At 35.0% G+C, this 23,231-nt stretch overlaps 1 protein-coding gene across 11 annotated transcripts in view; it reads right to left on the bottom strand.

The window, feature by feature from the left end:
- DMD (dystrophin) overlaps window positions 1-23,231 on the bottom strand; it is a 2,277,745-nt gene that overhangs the window by 1,414,505 nt on the left and 840,009 nt on the right. For all 11 annotated transcript variants that reach the window (XM_064364425.1, XM_064364424.1, XM_064364427.1 and 8 more), the window contains exon 18: window positions 11,764-11,887. In XM_064364425.1, coding sequence (XP_064220495.1) covers window positions 11,764-11,887 — 124 coding nt within the window. The remainder of the gene's footprint in view (window positions 1-11,763; window positions 11,888-23,231) is intronic.

Raw genomic sequence — 23,231 nt, 5'->3', positions numbered from 1 at the left:
CCGCAGGATTTCATCCTAGGTTCCATTTCAAAATATATGACAGTCTGTAAAAGGTGATACTATGTAAACTGTAAAACAATCAGTGGTTTCTAGGGATTTGGGGAGAAGGGGAGATGAACAGACAAAGTATTGAGGATTTTTATGGTAGTGCAATTACATTGTATAATACTCTAAAGGTAAATACATGCTATTGTAAATCTGTTTAAAGTCATCGAATGTGTGGCACCAACAGTGAATGCTAATGTAAAAACTATGAACTTTGGGTGATTATGAGTCAACGTAAGGTCATCTATTGTAATAAATATACCACTCTAGTGGGAAATGTTGATAGTTGGGCAGGCTATGTACGAGTGGGATCAGGGTTATATAGGAAATTTTTGTACCTTCTGTTCAATTTTGCTGTGAACCTATAATTAATTTAAAAATAAATTCTATTAAAATAACAAAAATGGTTTCATGAATTAGGATACTGGATTCAATATCAAGAGTACAAAATGCTAAAAAAGTCAATCATTGATAGAATAAACTCCAATCAGGAATAACTGTAATATATAAAATACTAATTAGAATTGAAAATAAATTAAGAGTAAAATTTAAAAAAAAACTATAAGGTGATAGTCTTGTTTTATTTTCTTAAGTACCTATAGCTTAGTTGAAAAATACACATTTTACATGATGCTGTGAAAGGCAACAAATGAAAACTCAGTTTCATCTAATTAGTTAAGAAACTCTGAAAGTGACACTTTTTAATATCTTGGATTCCACTTGAAAATTTCAAAGCACACAGTTTTTAATGTTTTGTGATTATATGTTCCCAGGATCCCATTCCAATTAGCAGGTGAAACTTCTGAGTTGTCTTGAAATTCAGTTTCACAGACTGTATTGAATTGTTTCTAGAAACATGTGAACAGTCATGGATGGTTCTAATTTGTGGGTTGAACTGAGAAGTCCATGAAAATAGAGTAGCTATAACATCTGGTTAAAAGATCCTAGATGAAGCTCCAACATTTCTCTTTTCTCGACTTCTTAGTTTTTGTGATCTAAGTCATCTGTCCTTTGTAGCTTATGGCATACTTATTTTTCAATACTTAAATTTGTTCTCCATTAAAAGGTAAATGTTATATGTAAAGCATCCTGAACATCTTAGAGGAGAAAAAATAAGCACATTTAAGTAAATATATAATAGTAAATATCAAGAAAGACAGGAGGATTTGGGGCATCCAGAATTTGCACTACATCAGGACAAATATACAGACAAAAGAAAAAATATATACCACAACACAACACATAAAAAAGAACAATGACAACAAGGGGAATAAAGTGATGTTCTTTGGGTTACTTTTAGAGTTATCCTCTCCTACCACAGGGATTTGTATTTTATCTACATTGAGCTTTTGCTTTAGTTTACATGAAATGATATAAAAAATAGAATGGGAACACTATGTGGTCTTTATAAATATTTAAAATAAATTATCAATAGCCTTCTAAATGTTATGAACATCATTTCTTTATTCTAAGCTTACTAGAATCAATTAATATTACTAACAGAGAGCAAAACTTATATTTGAATATTTCAGGAATCATATTTGACTTTTAATATCTTATTTTGTTAACCACATTGTTCCAGTAATTCTAGTATAAATAGTAACAACCACCATAACCACAATAAAACAATAATCTATAAAGTAGGTACTATTACTTTCCCATTTTGACAGAGGAGGGAAGTGAGGCACAGAGAGGTTTGTGGAAATTTTGAAAACAATGGAATAGTCACATTAAAAATGAGATTCTTAACACTTCCAAATTACAGTTTATGTACATAATTTCATATGTATGTCATAAAAATTGTAAGAAAGAAGGAATCAATATTATTGTATGTCATTTTATATAAGAGAAAACTGAGCATCAATATGATTAAATCATATATCAAAGATCATAATGTTAGGAAATTTTAGATTCCATATTAGAACCCTGCTCTTCTGCTTATAATTTCAGTTTTCTTTCAGATATACTCTGCTGTTGCTAGGGATATTTCAATGGATATTAGTCAAAAAGTCTTGAGCATATCACAATATATACCACAGCAAACAGAGCTTATAGTTTGGATGTATCAGGGATGTTCAAGATATTTAACTATTAATTCAGCATGGGCAACACAATATCAGAAGGAATGTCTGATCACTCATAATAGACAGTGACAGTCTATAGGCTGATTACCAACTCTGTATACAGCTCAAGTAAACTGAATAACTGGTGCATACAGAGAGACATATACCTTAGAAAAAAGCAGTCAACGATATCCGCATATTTATCAATGTTTAGATGATATCTGGGTTCTGCTAGGACACGTTACTTTCAAGCGGTATATTGCAAAATGAGGAATATGCATACAAGTGTGCCTTGAAGAGTGTGAACGAGACAATGGAGAATCTAGAAAACATTTCATTTCAGACGCAGGTGTAGATAGTTGATTAAAAATGATAAAATTTAGTGTAGCAAAGAGATGTTAAAGGATTTAATATAACAAAAAGACTTGCAGTCACTCTTTTTTGCTCTGCTGTTTTCAGTTTGATCTCTACTGCTTACTATCTGGCTGACCTTAATAAAGCACTTCAACCTTTCAGAATCTCAATATTTTCTATGTAAAATAGCAATAAAGATACCTACCATGTGAGACTTCGTAGGGGATTAAAGGAGGCTCTTATTTCCCCAAATGAGATAGTTTTTACAGTACAATGGGGAGCTACGAATAATCAAGCTGGGACAAATGGTTTGACATACGCTAAAACTGTACCAGACAAACTGAAATATGTGCTCATTCTAGTTCAAGGTAATCTCAATCATCTTAAAAAGAAGTTTAGGAAACATTTTTGATACAGAGATGATCAGAGTACCTTGTTCATGGAAACGTCCAAATAACCACATATAAAAAGTATTTTTTTAAAAAGGTACTAAATAAACATCACTGAAAATCACTACTTCTCTTGGGATCTGGCTACCCATACATTTGTCCTCAAATGAAATATATGAACTTCTGTTTTAAAGTAGGCTGGATCAGTACTTCCTAAAATTTCTACCATCTCTCATTTTCTCAAAGAAATATACATTAAAAAGCACGGAAAACACAAAAACCAAAAACAAATTCTGAAGAGAAAGATTTTTCTGAACAAAGAAGATAACTGTCCTCATTTTAAGTGATTGCATATCAACAAAGGGGAAAATGGGCCTTCAACAGGTCTATGTTGCAAAAGTAAAAACTGGTTCAAAACAAAAACAAAAACTGGCTCTCACATCTATTCTCTTCCTCAGTCCGATCAAAACTGCACTTACCAGTCTCACCATTGGCCCCCAAACTACTACATTCAATGATTGATTTTCAGTCCTCACCTTACCTATCATCTTTATTTGATTCAGAGGATTCCTTTTCCTTCTCAGAAGTATTTGCTAATTTGGCTTCATGTATTACTTGAACACAGAGTTTTCCTCCAACTTCAGAGGTCACTTTTACTCAATTTATTGCAGGTTCCTAATCAATGTCCCTGAGCTCTCACTTTGGAGTGTCCTAGGACTCAATCTATATTATCCATTGTTTAGGCCAAAAACAGAATCCTCTATTCCTCTCTTTCTCTCAAGCCTCACATTCAATGCATCAGAAAATGCTGTTGGCTCTAACCTCAAAACATACCCAGAAAGTGAGTTATCATAGTGCTCATTTACTACCACATTAGACAAAGTACCCATCATCTCTGAGAAGTATGAATGTTTCAAAATAGGATACTTAATGTCTTTACATGTCAACCTTTGTTCTCTGATTATATATTATCAACACAGCAGACAGAGACAACGGGGTTCAGCTCAACTCTCTAGCAGCTGAGTAAAAGCTCAAGTCCTTACCATGGCCTGATCTTAACTTACTTCCTTAACCTTTCTGAATTGTTTTGCTACTAAGCATCTTGCTGCTTTTGCTGCAGCTAGACACTCAGTGGTTCCCTGATGCTACAGGCATGCTCCTGTTACAGGGCTGTGCATTTACTTTCACCCATCCCTAAAATGGCCCTAAATTAGTTATTTGGACATTTTTCCCCATCAAATGCCACTTTTTCAGCTAGGCCTTTTAATGCCGCTCTGTCTGCATACACATATATACCCTAACTCTCATTTTATTTTGCTCCTTGGAACTTATCACTAACATTTCATATGTTTTACATATTAGTCTTGCTTCATTTCCATCTTTCCCACTGGAATGTAAACTATATAAGGTTAGATATCCTTATCTATATTCTTCTCCACTCTATTTCTAGTCTCCATGAAAGTGCCTGGTACATAGTAGACACATAATAAGGTGAGCTCTGTTTTAGCATAATGCCTCCATATACAATATTATGGTCTCTACTCTTACCCACAATGCTCTCTTACAGTATAAATTCATAACAAACTCTGTTAGCTTTACATAAAGTGGTTGTAAGACCAGTCCATGGGGATAGGTGCTGCAAGCTCAGTAATGAAGGATGGATTAAATAAAAGCATTCTAGAGACTGCATATTAGATTGGGAGTTGGACACATCTGCCTTTTCTTCAGCTCAAGTCCTGATAATGGTAATAAACAATTACCTAAGCACAAAAGAAAGAGTACGATATACAATCCATATGTCAAAACTTCGTAGAATCTTACCTCTCTCTTGTTGTTTCATGGCTTTGATCTTCCACCTCCTCTCTCTCATATATGAGTGTATGTACGTATGTGTACACACACATATATACTGTACATATACCCCTTTCCCTTGTTTTCAAGACCAAGGGTATTATCTGAATACTCTTCAACCATGGTCTTCATTTTCTTTTATATATTTCATCTTCAATGAAATTTGGACTACTATTTCAATTAGTTTCAATTCAACTAGTACAATGAAATTTGGACTAATATTTCAATATTAGTCCAAATACCTAGAGTCAGAGTTCAGACTTCACTATTGTACAAAAGTTCTTTGTGAAGGTCATTAATTTTCTTGTCAGGAAAAACACTTCTTACAGCATTCAGTACTGATAATGACTACAACTACCTCCTTGAAACTACCCTGTTCATAAAAATACCTCTGCCCTTGACAATATTATCTTTTATATTTTTCCCTTATGAAGTCATCCAGCTTTTCTGTTTCTCTAGAGATCTCTTTTTTTATATTTCTTTTTTCAAAATATTTTCTATTTATTTTTTCTAAATCTGTTTTTCTATAGATCTCTGTTTATCATATATGTGCCTATATGCGTATACATATAATATTTTTAACCTTGAGGGTCTATATTTTATAATGTAACACATAGTTTTTGTATTATTTTATTAACATATAGAATACTACTTTACTCAGTATTTGCATAATCTATGATCACATGTTTAGAAGCCACTGCTCAGATTCTAAAATATTTAGTACACATAATTTCAAGTAAACCAATGTATCAGTAAACCATCAGTAAATACATCAGTAAACCAATGTATCAGAAAGGAGTCATTAATTATAAAATATAATATGGGCTCATGAAAATTCTTAGAGACCAGAAGAATTATAAATTCTAAAATGGGTAACAAACACAAAATAAAAGGCAACTAAGTTGTATAATATTCAATAAAAGGAACAAAAGTAAAATAATTTTAAGCAAAGTCTACAAAACAGGGACGTTCACAAATTCCTCAATTCAGTGATTAAAACGTCTTTTAGACCTCTATTCCTCCTTCTTTATTAGCACCTCTTAAAAACCTCCTCTTTCTGGGACTCCATGTTTGGGTTCCCTTGGAAGCCATCTTTCTCCTTCCTGGATTTCCCCTCTGGGATCCCCTTCCACACTCTCTCATGGAAGCCTGTCTTCCCCTCCTAAACTCCATCTCTCTCTCTATTCCCTTCCACTCAGCGTGGAAGCTGCTTTCCTCTCCTGGATTCCATCTTTCTGGATTCTCTCACTCAGCGTGAGAGTTAGCTGTTTCTTTATCTCCTCTTTCTCTCTCTCTAAATAAATCACTTTCTACAAACAAAAAAAATAAATAATTTTTAAAAAACCCTCCTCTTTCTGTGACATCTCTAATATTATGAAAATAGGTTATGGATTTCTATCAGTCCTACTCGGACTTTAGAAGTAATTAAGAATCTACTCATTTAACATTCTATAATGAAGTTTTACCCTTTGACAGAAAAGTAACTTATTCACTCCAATGTTTACTCAGAAGTTGTTCTATGCTTCATATTGGTAATAGATCCTGTCTTAAAATGTGACTGCAGAGCTGAGAAAAATCACTTATCCATGTAGTTAAACATTCGCTGGGTTATGTGCTAGGCATGGGGACACCAAAAACAAAGGACAGACACATAAAACCAAAACCATTTCACGTTCAAGTCCTCAATTTCCAGAAACCAATAATGGAATTGAAGTGAAAATGGCTAGAAATTAGTTTGTGTAAGTAAACAAAAATTAGATCATTGTAGGCTTTATGAGGGCAATATGAAGAAACTAACTTTGTCAATACTTTTAAGACAAAGACCACTGGGAACACACTCATAGAGTATCAAAGTTAATTTATATGCTGCCACAAGAGAGACAGTCTATCACAGGGAAGTATGGCGTTATGTCTCTAAGAGTATTCTAGAAAAAGCTTATTTTAAGATGTGGGCTTGTATACATGATAGGTGGCATCAAGGAAATGGGGCTTTGATTGGATGTTGTAAGGAAGTAGAGTAATTCTATGTAGAGTGTCCTAAAATTTTTGGCTAGATGGCAGGAGGAATGCAGAGAAGCTAAAGCTGTGTTTAGCAAAGAAGCATAATGTGTCACATTAATGAAGATGAGGGATATTTGTTCATTAGGGGTAGTTTAGACAATGCTATTCTTTTTGTCTGTATGAAGATATGATTACAAATTGATCTTGCTTTTATCTTGATTCATCACAACCATGGAGTGGCCCTGTATGAGGTTGGCATTCTTAGCAACTGTTTATATTCAACCAGAGAACATCAAAGAGTAGCTGCAAGTACCAAGGCAACATCTAACAGCTCCAAAGCCGAACTGAAGTGCCAAGCCAGCTTCTGGGTATCAGTAGCTGATTTTATCTTTCTCAAATGATTATAAACAGAGATATAACAAGATCATAGTTATGTTTTAATAAGTTAGCTTTGGCAGAGGTGATGTGAAAACTTCTAAAGGAATATAACATTAGTAGCAGGGAAGACCAGCTAGGGGATTGTCATCTTAAATAGAAGTAAGCAATGATACTAGCTTTAATCAGGGTTTTGGTGATGGGAATAGAGAGAAGTGGACATTTTCAAGAGCTCTTAAGTGAGCAGGATTAATTGAACTTGTCAAAGATTAGACTTGTGAATGGTAGAAAAAAAAAATCTAGATGACCCAGTTAGCTGTCAGGTTTCTGGATTAGGCTGTTTGCCTGATGAAAGGAAGGAGTAAAAATAAAGGAGGTCTGGGGAAATAATGAGATTTATTTTAAGATTTTAGGCAAACATTCAATTAAAATAGTCTCTTAGGCAGTCAGATATGTCATCCTGGGCTTTAAGAAAGAGATGTGAGCTAAAAATACATATAGGGGGAGGGTTCATTAGAAAATAGATACTATTTGAATGAGAATGAATGAGGATATATAGAGAAGAAAAACAAAGACTGTGAAGGATATCAATATTAAAGAAAAACTGAATTGGAAAAAATGTATAAGAATTAATCAGGAGAAAGCATTATCCCATAAGCCAAGTGAGGAAAGAATTTCATGAGGGATATGAGGCTAAGAGGTTCTAGTTCTACAAAGAGGTTGAGTAGGATAAGTATTCACATGTGTGTTCACAGGAATGGACTCTTTCTTTCTTTACTTTCTTTTCTTTCTCCTTCTCCTTATCATTCTCTTCTCTTCTCTCACACTCTCTCTCTCTCTAGATAAAGTCTAGCTCTGTTGCCCAGGCTGGAGTGCAGTGGCATGATCTCAGCTCACTGGAACCTCTGCCTCCTGGGTGCATCACCGCACCTGGCTAATTTTTTATTTTTAGTAGAGACAGAGTTTCACCATATTGGCCAGGCTGGTCTTGAACTCCTGACCTCGTGATCCACCCATCTCAGCCTCCCAAAGTGCTAGGATTACAGGGATGAGCCACGGTGCCCAGCCTGACACTTTCTAAAAGATGAAAACACAACCAGTTTAAAGGCTAATGATAAAGACCTGGAACATAGATTTCTGACAATCTGGATATATAGCTGAATGGATGCAGGTACCTTAATACATAGACAGCGATGCCACTGAGAACGCACACACAGAGGTCAGCCTCAACCAGGTGAAGCACAGCCTCTTCACCGAGGCAGATGGAAAAAAAAGAGAGACTATTAGCATAAATACCGATAATTTGAGAAATATTATTTTGACTAAAGTAGGAGATGAAGTCATTTACTGTGAATGATGGGGAAAGTTTAGGCACCCCACAAAAGCTTGAAGTAATTGTTGAGAGAAATTAAGGAGAAAATAGGATGCATGGAAAGCTTATGAAGAACTGTTGATTTTGCTAAAATATGTTATTTAAGAAATGTACTAATGCCTGACAATGACAGCATTTACATATAATCCTGACAGCGGGTAGCTGCATTGAGGAAATGAGAGAAACAGAAACTTTTGGCAATAGCAGGACAGCCCACAGGGGTGCTGAAATTGCTAAGAATGAAAGAACTTGGGTGAAAAAGTCTATTAACCTAGTTCCAAAGTTTTCAATGAGAAAATAATATGACAAAATGGTAGATAATAGATGACCAGAAGCCATTAACTGCAAGGAAAGATGTGTTTTTAAATAGAAAGCAGTATCTTTGTCTCTGTTAGGTGAGGAAATCAGTCATTCTAAAGTAGTCGGGGTACAAAAGGATGAGTCATTGTGCTGTTTTTGAGGGTAAAAGTGGTTTCCATGTATGAGTAGAATAAGTATACAGGACAGAAGACTTGTATTGAAAAAGGGTTTGAGCCTGCAGAGTGAGAGAGTGTGGGAAAGCAGAGGAAGTAAAGCAAGGGAAAGAAAGTACAGGAGAGCATAGAGAGAAAGAAGAAAATATAGAATCAAGGTATCTATACTCTGGGTAGTAAACACAAGTAATAGAGATAGAAGAAATGGAAGAATTAACTGGCTTGATGATTTCCAGTGGGACTTGGTAAAAAGTTGATTCTGTAAGCGTGTAAGCAAGTGTAGATTCTATGAAGAGCCCAAAGTCAAATCATAACAGCTTGATAGGGAGGCTTTCAAGAGAACCTTGTACAAGCTCCAGATTTTCACTGTATCAAATCCCCTTGTGATTAGAAGAGGCATTTTTGTTTTATTACCAATTTACGTTACCATGTGCTCACTTAAATAATTTGAGCAGTTAGAATCTGTGAATTCTGCTGAAAAGTATGAACTGTGGTGACATTAAAAGAATGTGAGAGGGAACTGCTAGGTAAAGCCCCTGATAGTGTCCTAGAATACTGATTCTCAAGCCTTTATGTGCATAGGAATCACTCCTGAAAAACGTAATTTAGATTTACTAGTTCTGAGATTCTATATGTCTGACAAGCTCCCAGATAATGTGAATATTTGTGGTCCAGGGACACTTTGATTAGAAAGTGCATTTCGTTAATTACATGAATAAAACACATGGTCAATAAACAAGGAAAAAAAAATATGCTTAGGTTTAAAAGTTCCATTTTTGAAAATATATGAAATTGAACTGATAATGACCTATGATATGCTAATTGACTAAAAACACTTGAAAGGAGTAAATTAAGAAATCAAGTGAAAAAAAAAGAGTTGGCAATATTTAGCCATTTTTAATGGAGGCCTAAAAATGGATTAACACCACTCAAGTTCATGACATGGGCCTGCCATGAGTTCAAAATGACCTACATAAAGTGACAGGTGAAGTACTAAGAAAATCAAGTATGCCTAAATTGCATATCCATCATCATTACTATGTATTTCTCTCAAGTATTTTAACACCTATACATTATATTTAGCCTGAAGGAATCATCTAGGTAAATCATTTCATGTCCTACTTTAGTAGGCAATTAAGAATGATGTTGTTATTTCAGAAAATGAGAGTTCAAGTTGATAAAGGTGACTCACAAGGCATCAGAAAGCCACTTATAAAATACTGTACTCTTTTTTTTAACACTTTTAATCTGTCCTGCTCACACTATTGATAAAATGCAAATAGTTTTTAGGTAACCAAATGATAACAGGAAATTTTAAATTTTATATTCCTGAAATACTAAAATTCAAATTTCCTGCTTGTTTCAAGCTGTTTTAAGATAAGGAAACAGACTCTTAGACCGAAAACTGTAAGAATCAGATCAATAACAATTTTTAATTAGCTAATAAAATGCCAAAGCTGATTCATACTCTCAGTGATCAAATGTGTAACGTGAACTTTCAAACTTATTTAGAGTTTAATATTTTCTAATTAATTTTTTGTTACTCAGAGAATTTGCCTCAAAAATCATAGCAAAGAATATACCTTCAAATAAGTACATTTTGAAAAAAGACATTTAACTAATTTTCTACCAATTATATATTGTCTTTAATTTTAATTTTAAAACTCAAACATCAGCAATACAATCATATTTCCCATTTCTTGAAACTGTTTAGAGAAGTCTATTATAATGCTGACAATGGCATATTTTATAAATCTAATAAGTAATTTAAAATAACTTTCCAATTTGTAAGTAGTTAACTCTAAAAAGAACTGTTGACAAGATTGTCTCTCTTTCTTCAAGCAGTCTAAAAAATATTCGTTTTTCCAGAATATATATATATATATATTTTTTTTTTGTTCTACAAAAGTTCCAACCCCAATAGCAAACATTAGCTTGTAAGTGAGTTACTGTTGCATTTGTAAAAATACAATAGATTTTGAACTTCATGATTTGAATCCTGGAAAGATAAAGCAGAGCTAATATACTCATTCAGATGTGAGCTTCCCATAGATAAAATTACTTTTCATTCATAATCATTGTTTCTTTAGCTTGCACATTATATTTACTTTGCCTGTTAGAAATTCTTTTACAAACTGCTGCCAATCACAAAGAAAGATGCATGTTTTATAATTGTTGAAGTTGAAAATTTAAAGCCTTGACAATTTCCCTAAAGATGAAGCAGCTTATTCAAATCAATAAAACTTTGTATTTGCGAAGGTCAAAATTATAACATCTCAAAAGGGAATAGCAACAGCAAAGCATCTGTTACCATATGTAAATACTGAGAAAGGCTGGACATCTTTTAGTTAAGGTAATACTTAAATATCTTATAATATATGACAGAGACTGACAACTATAAAGAATAACTCTTTGATAATAGTGAGAATATAAACAAAGTCCTAAATATGGTATTTATTATATTATTCTATTCTATTTTACTCTATTCTACTCTATACTATTCTGTAAGCTTGCTAAGGCCTAGCCTTGAGGTAACTGAACAATATATGAAAGAAATCAACATGAATTCATGTTATACAATTGTAAATTTACAGTTAAATAATATGTAAGTTAAGGCAAGTTTATGAAAAACATTCGTAGTCAGTCACAGAATAATCCAGAAAGATTTTTCCAGGCTAAACTTTGATTTTGCTTGCTATCTAAACTATATTTTAAAGATATATTAAACAGCATTTTATCATATTGCATTAATTCTATCAACTAATAGAATCACAGATAACAAAACATGGATTTTACAAGAGCACAAAATAAGTACACATATTTAAAAAAGCATAACCTACATTGACTTTTTCTTTTAGGTCTGAGAAGTTGCCTTCCTTTCGGTAGATTGCAAATTCAGGACTCTGCAACACAGCTTCTGAGCGAGTAATCCAACTGTGAAGTTCAGTTATATCAACATCCAACCTAAGACAGCGAAAAATAAAGGTCATTATTTCTTGATTATCTCTTTCTTCTATATAGAAAAAGCAATTTAACCACATTTGTCACTCTTTTCTCAATCTGAGACTCCTGCCTGATGCCTCTATTAGTATTAATAGCACCACCATTTTGCCCATTAGGTAGACTCAAATTTGGAGTCAGCTTTGATCTAGAGTCTTATGATCATGGAGGTCATTTTATTTACCTCAGTGTAAAAAATCACTTCTATAATATCTCCTATAAGCTATTACCCAGCCTCTGCTTGAATGTTTGCACTATTCAAAAAATTGCTACTTCCCAAGATGACCTTTTATTTTTGGAAAGTATTTACGAGAAAAAAACAATTCCTGTTGGTGGTCACCATTGAACCACATGCCTGATATTCATGCGCTTCTGTAGTCTCCAAACATATTGCCTTTGGGTTTGGCTATGTGACTTCCTATTGCAAACGGGACAGCAGTAAGAGTATTGAAAGTGAGGTGTTGATAAGTGCCTACACATAAGTGCTTGAATTTTTAGAGCACGCATTCTGAGAAGGCAACATTAAATAAGAAGTGCAATGATCTTGAGGTGATCATGTTTTAAAGAAGCTTGCTCTATCTATGTGAAGAGGTCACATGAAGAAGCATGGGGCACCAGGCATGCAAATAAAGCCTTCTGTGACCCATCTCAATGCCAGCTGAAGACAGACGAGTGCTCCAGTTGATGCCACATAGAGAAAAGAAATGCCCAAGTTGCGGAATTATGAGAAATATAAGTGCTGTTTTAAGCCACTACATTTTGGTGTCAGTTGTCATGCTGCAATAAATATCAGATCATGTACCCTGTTATTTTCAAACATTCTGTTTTATGCAGAGATCTTTGGAGTGACCAGGGATAAACTATTCACTTTAATCGGGTGATTTAGGTATGGAAGATGGAATCAACCCAAGTGTCTAATGGAATAGTATTAAATCTTTAAGAATATGAATATCCTTTCATTTGTAACAACATGTATGAACCTGGAGGAAATTTTGTTAAGTGAAATAAATCAGGTATAGAAAGACAAATACCACATGATCTCACTTACATGTGGAATCTAAAAAAATATCAAACTCAAAGAAACAGAAGACAATGTTAGTTTCCAGGAGCTGGTGGGGGTGGAAAATAGTTGGAACGATATTGGCTAAAGTATACAAAATTATAAATATTTGAAATCAGTTCTTCAGATCCGTCCGTAGATACCTGATCATCAGCCTACCCTATGCTTAGTTACTTCAGTGGATATTCTATCGTTTGTTGGTATCTTGGTTTCCTTAAATTTAGTACTTAAAGGGAACGTATCAGTAGTACGTAGTATAAATAGGGAAGAATAGACAATTATCTTTTTGGTTTATAATATTTTCATTGATACAGTCCATGGTTTTAATAAGTATTTTCACTTCAATATTACATTTTCAACTCACATTGCAATTCAATTGAGTTAAAACTTATAGGATTTTTTCACATAAACTATCAATAAGACAGTTGTATCACAACATAATTACTAACACAAACTTATGAGTTGATCTATTGAACTCAAATTTTGGGACTTTGAATCATATAAACCTGTTAGAATTTTTCACATTAGTTGCAAGCTACTGTTTTTAAAATTAGATACAGAACTTCATGGAACACAAAATCCTTATAAAAACATATTCTCATTTTACATTCTTAAAAAATTATTTTGTTAGGTATTACCAATTCCAACTGCCCATAGGATGAGATAGAGCTTCAGATGAATTAAATTAATTGACCTCAGTACCATGGGTCAGGAACTTAATTTATCCAGTTCACCACTATGTCCTTCCATATCAAAAAAAGGATAGTTCATAGAATATTGATTGAGTTGTTATTTATCAAGGCTATCCAACCTGAAATTGAGAGACTAGGGATCTTGATTCCTCTAAATCCCACATCATTGAATGTCAATAATTTCTTTGTGCATATATTACAAATGTTTATAGATTTTTATTGAGTCATATATAATTTTTAGATTTCCTACAATTTTTATCCACAAGTTTGATTATCAGCTTCCTATTTCTTCATTCACAAAGTTGATTAAAATATAGAGTACAATTACATGCCGTAAAAATCTTTTTCTCACACTCTCTTCAGTGATGGTAACTCATTAAATAAATACTTTCCTACTATGGTCATTTGGTTGCCTACCCAAACCAGTGAATTATATTTCAATAATCATTAATGCATATTTATCATCAGAATGTCTTAAAATATTTTTATTTGAGTTCTGGCCCAACATAAAATTTCCTGTGTCTCTCAACCTGCAAGCATCTACAAGCAACTCGTTGTCTGTCCAGTATATTGGACAGACAAGGAGTACTGAAATGTTAACAGTTCAGGGGTGACCCTTAACCAGTAAGAGCTTAGAATTGGTAAATATTCCAGCTCCTTTGCCTCTCAGTTGGACAACCCTGAAGTATGATACACACAGTGTCTCAAATAGGTCCCTGCGTGATTGAGCCCCAGTTGCTTCCAGCAATAACCTGATCTCTGTATGCGCGCCATCCTTTATTGGCTGCTTTATTTTTCTTATTTCACTTCCCTACTTTGATTCCTGGGAGCACTTTCCAAATAAACTGCTTGCACCTAAATCCTCTTCATATCTACTCTTGGGGCAACCCAAACTAAGGCAATAATCAATAGCCTCAAATGAACCCAGCTTCCTGTCATACTTTTGCTTTTCAACTTGGGCTCTGAGTCTCCATAGGAAATATTTAAAATGTTTTTTTCAAACTCTGGCCCATTCTCTTTCTGAAGCTCTCTCAGCAGATGATCCTGTTCTCTACCTTATGGAAGCAAGCGCAATTATCAGAGTAGAACTTCTTTCACTTCCTATTTCCAAACACCATCAGACCTGCACATGCAGCCACTGTTCTCATTCCCTTGTCTACATTTGAGTGAGTTTCTCTTCTTTTAATTAAAGTCATTCCCACTACCTACATTTTGGACTTTATTCTTTTACTTTGCTCGAACATCTGAGTCCATCCATTTTCTAGTATCTATTTATGATAAATTTAGCCTCTCCCTCTCAAGTGCATTCTTCATGACATGGCTTGGCTCTGTGTCCCCACCCAAATTTCATGTTGAACTATAATCCCCAATGTTGGGGGATGGTACTGGTGAGAGATGATTGGAACATGCAGGCGGATTTCCTCCTTGCTGTTCTCTTTATATTGACTGGTTTCTCATGAGATCTGGTCATTAGAAAGCTTATAGCACTTCCCCTTTCACTCTCTTTCTTCTGCTCTACCATAGTAAGAAGTGTTTGCTTCCCCTTTGCCTTCCACCATGATTGTAAGTTTCCCGAGGCCTCCCAGGCATGCTTCTTGTGCAGAACTATGAGTCAATTCAATCTTTTCCTCATAAATTACCCAGTCTCAGGTAGTTCTTTATAGCAGTGTGAGATCAGAATAAAACACTTCATATCGAAATTTAAACCATACTTTATTGACTCCTATTTTTTTTTAATCAACCCTTTCTTGGTCCCTCATACTCCTCTCTATCCTTTTTCTTATCTTCTACAAAGGCAAACTTTTTCAAGAGTTGTCCAGTTTATTCAGTATATTCCCAACTTTCCATTTTAGTCTTTAATCCACATAGCATTGTTTCTTAACAAAAACACTGCTTGATAAATTTATCATGTCAATGAACCCAATGGAAAGTTTTACTTTCTTGCTATCTAGTAACAGTTAACACTGTTGACCATACTATCCTTTTGAAATTTTTCTTCCTTTGGCTTCATGATGCCAGTCTATTCTGATTTGTCTTCTATTTCTATGATCATTGGCAATTTTTTCTTTGCAGGCCCATCTTCCTTCACCCTATCATTATGTAATAGAGTTCAAGACCTAGTTCATTATCAATCATCTTCTGCTCTACTATATTATCCTCTCTCACCAGAAATCGTATCAGTGATCATGCCTTGAATTACAATCTGTTTATCAATGATTCTGATATGTGTACCTCTAATTCAGGCATTTCTTCTGAATTGCACAGCTATCTAACCGTCTGCCTATTTGATGTCTCCACTTGCATGCTGCAAAATCTCCTTAAACATTAGATGCCAAGATTTAATGTTTGATCTTCTCCCCAAAGCTAGTACTCTATCAGTATTCCCCAGATCAGTAATTGGCATCACCATCCCTCATATCTGATATTTTCTTCTCTGCTATGGTGACTAAAGTTTGTGACCCTCAAAAGTTCATATGTTGAAGCCCAATTTCCAATGTGATGATATTAAAAGAAGGGGCATTTGGGAGGTGTCTAGGTCAAGAGGGTAGGACCCTCATGATATTAGAGCCCTTAAAATGATCTGAAGAGATCAGCGTTCCCTTTCACCATGTGAGGGCACAGTGAGAGGGCACCATCTATGAACCAGAAAGCCTGCCCTTACAAGACACTCAATCTGCTGCTTCCTTGATATTGGACTTTCAAAACTCCAGAACTGGCAGAAATACATTTCTGTGGTTTATAAGCTACCCAATTTACGGTATTTTGTTACAGCAAAGCAACTGAAACACTCTCTCTTCTTTCCCATGTTTACTGTATTGCAAAGTCTAATCCATCACACACATATTCTCTGTCTCCTGAATATGTATTCTTCCTGTCTCCATAGCCAGAACCCAAATTTGTGTTGCCATTAAATATGACCAAAAATACTGCAATAGCTTTTCACTTGGCCTCATGGCAATATTTATGGAACCCTCTAATCTATTTTATATACTACTGGAAAAATTATCATTTCTATCTGTTTTATTGGTGCATAATAGAAGTACTTAGTTTGGGGGTACAGGTGATAATATAACACATCTGTATAATATGTAAAGATCAAATCAGTGTACTTGGGATATCTATCATATTAAATATTTGTCTATGCTAGAACCATTCAAATTATTCTAGCTACTTTGAAATATAGAAGAGTAAAAACAAATCTGATTATGCTACCTTCATTTGTAAAACCATTTAAAGACTTTCTCATTTATTTTATGATAAAGAACAAAATTTCAATATGATCCTTTATAATCTGGCCTTCACAGACCTAACTGTATCCTCTACTTTGTCCTTTATTCAAGTAGTTACAGAAACAAATTTCCCTTCATGTTTTCTAAAGTAATCCAGAGCTATTCTTTTATTCTTGTTCCTCCACTATAGTAAAATCCTTCACTGACTCTTCTATAAATATTTTGAAAATTTGGTCGTTAGTATAATGCATTTGGACCACTTTGGTAAAATGTATTTTTTTTTTTTTTTTTTTTTTGAGACGGAGTTTCACTCTTGATACCCAGGCTGGAGCGCAATGGCGCGATCTCGGCTCACCGCAATCTCCGCCTCCTGGGTTCAGGCAATTCTCCTGCCTCAGCCTCCTGAGTAGCTGGGATTACAGGCACGCGCCACCGTGCCCAGCTAATTTTTTGTATTAGTAGAGACGGGATTTCACCATGTTGACCAGGATGGTCTCGATCTCTTGACCTCGTGATCCACCCGCCTCGGCCTCCCAAAGTGCTGGGATTACAGGCTTGAGCCACCGCGCCCGGCCTGGTAAAATGTATTTGTCGAACCCAATTATACATTAAATACCCTCTGACTCATAAATGTGAGATAGGAATATCCATCAGTCAGTCTCAAATTCAGCCCTTAAACTTAATCTTTCTAGTCTCACCCTCTTTTGATTAAAATATCTCTAGGAAAGATTGCTCACTTCCACTTACAGGTCCATGAAACTCAAACATGGCTCAAGGTACTAGGCTGGCATCACAGCTAAAGGAAATTTGTTAAAGCCTTTGTTGGAAAAAGATTTCTACTAGGCATAGAATTGATACTGGTCTTGTTTGCACACTGTAGGGACTCAGAAAACGATACCCCCAAGTATGGCACCTTGGCATGCAGAAACTTTGAACTATAGAACATTGGAAGGCTTCAGAAGCAGCCTCAGAACCAAGATCTCTCTGACCTTCTCCGGCCCTCCTGTCTGTAATTCCACATTCTTCCCCAAATTGAGTCATAGTGTAAAATCCTCTCCTCCAAAGCCAATCATATAAACCAGAATTATAACTCTGTATTTCCCCCACCTTTCTGTCTAGAAGCTAGTCATAAAAAATTCTCTGACCTCCTTTGTTTTATAGTAAGTCATAAGACCCTCATTCAAGTGGGGTCCTACTCCATGCTAGGAGGAAGGAATTCCACACAGACAGGCCTGGCTGGTTTTCCCACAGTCTATTAATATTAGATCATTCCCTTTTTATCCAATCACATTTCTACATGGTTGTCTACTCTTTATCAAATTTAAGCATAAAAATAAAGTTTTCCTCTGGGTCAATGGGTCTTCATTTCTGAAGCCTCCCATATAACCTAAAGCTTTTATTAGAAAAATATCTTATGCTTTTCTCTTGTTAGCCTATATTTTGTTATAGGAATGTCTGCCATGACCTGTATGATACGGAGGAAAGGAATCATAGCCTTTCTGCTCCTATAACATGTTGATATAACTGTTATACCACCACCTTCAACTCATTATAGAAAAAAAAGAAAGTTTATTTATATTTTTTTGGTTTGAAAGTAAATAATTTTCATTCAAAAAGAAATCTTATAGCACTTTTATATGTGTATATTCCTGAAAAATGTGAAATTGTATGTTTCCTTTTAAAATGGTCAAATGTCTCCCTTTTCCCCTTCATAAAGTATACACTAAGTGCTTAGTATGTGCCAGACATGATATTAACTCCATAAAGAACAGAGATGAGAGTGCATTAGTCCACATTATCAAATAGTTTGGTTTAGTGAAGCATTCGTTTGACAAAATAAAAATGGTTTAGACAAAGAACTGGGGCTCAGCTCACAATGGTCTTCTTAAAAGAATAATCAAAAAACACCTTCTCTATAAATTAGGATTAAATCAGCTTCTAGCCTAGAGGCTCTGCCAAGTATATCGGTTATCTGCACACAATGAAGGCTTTGTGGAATTAACACCATGGTAACTGTCTGTTTGCTTCTCTGACTGTGAAGATTTTAAGGGAGGCCTGGACACCGGTTGGCACGTAGTTCTGATAATTCAAATCAATTCAAACAACAGGATGTGAATTTCTACAAAGAGGTTTTTTCTCATTCAATTTGTTTGTCTGATTTTATAAATTTCGAAAGGGATTGCATACAGTGCTTGAACTTCCCTTTTACACAAAGATCGTATGGAGAGTGATTACACTCTTTTTTTCATTTACAGATTTTTAATCAGGCAATTTCAAATTTTGCTAGGGCAGTTTGAAGAGAGTGTTTTGACTAGGGAAAAGAATCTATTCATAAGCACAGAGATTAATATGTTATGCTTCCTTTCTGAAATGGAACAAAGAAACATATCAATGAGTTTGGACTCTTCTCAACTGTTGCAGCTTCTTTCTTTTTCTATCACTATTGTGACATCTTGATTTCTTGGGAAATAAGTGGAAACTAAATTCAATTCTTACCTGATTCAAGCTCTGAGCTATTCCTAACCTAATCTTATTTTTACATTTATTTTATGTTGCTTCCATTTGGGCTTATTCCTTCAAACATCTCTGATTTCCTTACTAAAACACTTTTTGTCCAAACATAATGTGCAGTCAGCCTAGACTCTAATACTTAACACGTACCACCATCTCTTCGAGTTCTGGGAGTTAACTGTCAGCTACTAGCATTGTTTTCTCTCCAACATTCTGCCAGTGGATATCCTCATCTCTTTATGCCAGCAGTGAGGATGGAAGGATGAAGAGGAAGCAGAGGCAGGGTTTCAAAGGCCTCCCATGTACTCTCCCTGAGTGCCAATGGCCAGCATCCAATGTTGGGCTCAGTGACATTTTCAATGCACAATGAACAGTCTCCTTCCTGGATCCTACTCAGTCCCTGGCTTCCAAGAAGCAATTGCATGTTTATTTTCTTCCTTATCAATTTAGCAACTATTGCTTCATCACTTTCTGTGGTTTGTCCTGTCGTTTTCAGGTATTTCACTGCTACTGAATATTCTTCAGATATCATTGCTGAGATGCATGGCAAATGAACAGACTCCTCTGATTGAAACGTCTTCATGCCTATAAATTGGGTGCTATCTATTCTTCCCAGTGCTTTGCACATAGCATTTTCTACTGTACTTTGCACTACCTACGTGAGACTGGGTATTTAATCACCAACAAAATATATCATTCAGATGTAACTCAGTTACCTTCCTTAAAACCCTCAAGGAAAACACTGAAGACTTATTTTCAATGCCATATTCGATCTTGGATTCTGTGCATGTATTTTTCCTTCTTCATAAAATCACTCATTTCTAATAATACTTTTTTCTCCACTTTAAAAACTCACATAAAACCATTGTTAATGAACTTATATATCATAAGTTGCTCATAATGGTCCTCTACAGCCCGCTAATATGTTCCTTAGTGCTTACTTATCTTACCTTCGTCACATACTTAACTCTGTACTTAACGTACTTCTATATGTTATCACAGACTCTATCCCTGAAATGCAATCTAACTTTATCTAGCTTCAAATATCTTTTTTTTGAGACAGAGTTTCACTCTTGTTGCCCAGGCTGGAGTACAATGGCACAATCTTAGCTCACTGCAACCTCCACCTTTCGGATTCAAGGGATTCTCCTGCCTCAGCCTCCCAAGTAACTGTGACTACAGGCTTACACCACCACGTCTGCCTAATTTTGTGTTTTTAGAAGAGACAGGGTTTCAGCATGTTGATCAGGCTGGTCTCGAACCCTTGACCCTCAGGTGATCTACCCGCTTTGGCCTCCTAAAGTGCTGGGATTACAGGTGTGAGCCACTGCACCCAGGCAAAATCTCCTCTAGCTAAAAAAAAAAATGACTTCCTATTCTCTGTTCACAAAATGATAATTTTTTCTGTAATTATTTTGTTCTCCATTCTTCAAGTATATTTTAAAACCTCAACTTATTATTTATGATTAGCAGTGAAGTCATAATTTTTTCTCCTTTTCAAATACACTCATCAGAAACCCCTGAAATTAAAGCTTGTAAAGTCCATTGTACTGTCTTTGATTTTTTTCTTTTTCTTTTTTGTCGCATATGTGTATTACTAAACCAAGATAGTTTTTCAAAAAGACCTTCCATGTTTTGGAAGTTTCAAAATATCAAAAGCATGGGGCATATATAACCAAATATTCAGATAGTGACAATTTTCTCAGTATTATATTGCACAAATAGACTCAATCTCATCCAGTTGAATTTCCCATAAAAATGATGTAAATTAAGTTAATTACATCCCCTATGGTAAATATCAGGAGATACCTATGTGTATATAAATCTTTAAAGTGAATTTAAAGGCACAAACACATAAAAACAGCTCAGAGAACTAGAGAAACGATTGGCATTTAAGAAGTTGTCAATTTTGAACTGTGAATAGTAAAACATTATATGGAATTAGTGCTATGTAACTGCGCTAATTTTGTCAGAAGAGCCTCCTGAGGAGCACTGACTGTGTTCTGTTAATTTTCTTTACAGTGACTGCCACATAAAGTATTAAACTAAGATGACACATTTACATAAATTTTAATTCGGTCACTTTCAATATACCATTTGGAACTCATCATTTCCAAATGTATAAACCCTGAAAGTGAAAATCCTCCAAGCTCCCAGACTTAACTAATTTGATTAGTGAACTAGGTTTACGAATGGCCATTTTACATTTTTAAACATCTTGGCATGTAGAATTTCATAAAAACTTATGAGCCTCATCCTTAGAAACCTAAAAGGAAAACGCTGATGTCTGTGAAATACATTAACCATTACACAGTCCCAGGGCTGTAGACCTAGACCAGATAATTTATCAAACCAATTTTTAATATACATTTTAATTAGCTCGGAAGCAAGTTTCAATATTAATAGGAACAAAACTATCATTATTTTTGTTAGTATCAACATAAGGAAGAAATAATTTTGGAGCTAAGGTAAGATTTTTCAACTTTGCTGTATTTTTAAAAATCATCTTTCTTCTTCAGAGTTTCAGAAAGTAAGATGTTTTAATTCCCTCTTACCATACAAGTACTCTCCTGACCCTGGATCCCCAACCCTTTGAAGATGAACTACTATTCATCTTCCAAGACTCAGTTCAAGAGACACGTCATCTGTGAAGGTATTCTTGATCAACCTCTCTCTACTCTTCCCCTTTCAACTTTCCTTCTGGGAAAACTTGTCCCTCTCTGCTTGTTTCCACATGGAATTTGCTTTAAAAAAAAAAATTGAATAATAGAATACAAATTAAATCTGCATCAAGTAGGTCTTATAAAATCATCAAATGAAATTCAGTATGAATCCTATTAGTTCTAAAAATATTTTTAGGACTCTGAGATGCATTGATTACATGATAATTATTATATTTTTATAATTACAGATTATTAAAGGGGAAATCCTATTTAACTAAAACAAGCTAATATTTAGATAAATAGCCCCCTCCAAATCAAGATAGTTTGTATAGTATGTGTCTCTGTCTGTGGAAGGGGGGAAGATAGGGCCACATGACTGTCTTTTATTTTGTAATACGTGTGATACATGTGTATGTTTAAATGTGCTTTAAATGTAAAGTAAATGCGGTGCATTTATAAATATACTGAACTGAGGGCTGGGTGCAGTGGCTCACACCTGTAATTCCAGCACTTTGGGAGGCCGAGGTGGGCGGATCACTTGAGGTCAGGAGTTCCAGACCAGCAAGGCCACCATTGCAAAATCCTGTCTGTACTAAATATACAAAAATTAGCTGGGCGTGGTGGTGGGCACCTGTAATCTCAGCTACTCCAGAGGCTGAGGCAGGAGAATTGCTTGAACCCGGGAGAGGGAGGTTGCAGCGAGCTTAGATTGTACCACTGCATTCCAGCCCAGGTAAAAGAATGAGACTCAGTCTCAAAAAAAAAAAAGTGTGTGTGGGTATGTGTGTATAAACACACACACACATACATACACACACATCTATATACAAACACATATGCATACACGTATTTATACACGTGTACACACACACACACACACACACACACACTCAACTGAAAATCAGGCACCACAGGTTTTAATTCCTAATTTTCATCTTTTTGGTGTTGTCTTGGGTAAATTACTTAATTTCTTCAATCTTCATCGACTTCTTGCTTTAAATGGTAAAAATTTAAAAGCTCTTATCAAACTCGTCTTGGAGTAAAAACATACCGTAAACCAAAAATAAAAATCTAACACCCCTCTCTAAACAGACTTCCTCCTCAACCAGGGCTCTTAAAATTCAACCTGAAAGACTGGTTCAGGACATGAAG

This window comes from Aotus nancymaae, unplaced genomic scaffold (assembly GCF_030222135.1).
Source record: "Aotus nancymaae isolate 86718 unplaced genomic scaffold, 86718_ANA_hifiasm-v0.15.2.pri h1tg000058l, whole genome shotgun sequence".
NCBI lineage: Eukaryota > Metazoa > Chordata > Mammalia > Primates > Aotidae > Aotus > Aotus nancymaae.
Note: the sequence above shows the minus strand (reverse complement) of the source record. Positions and strands in the feature narration are given on the sequence as shown.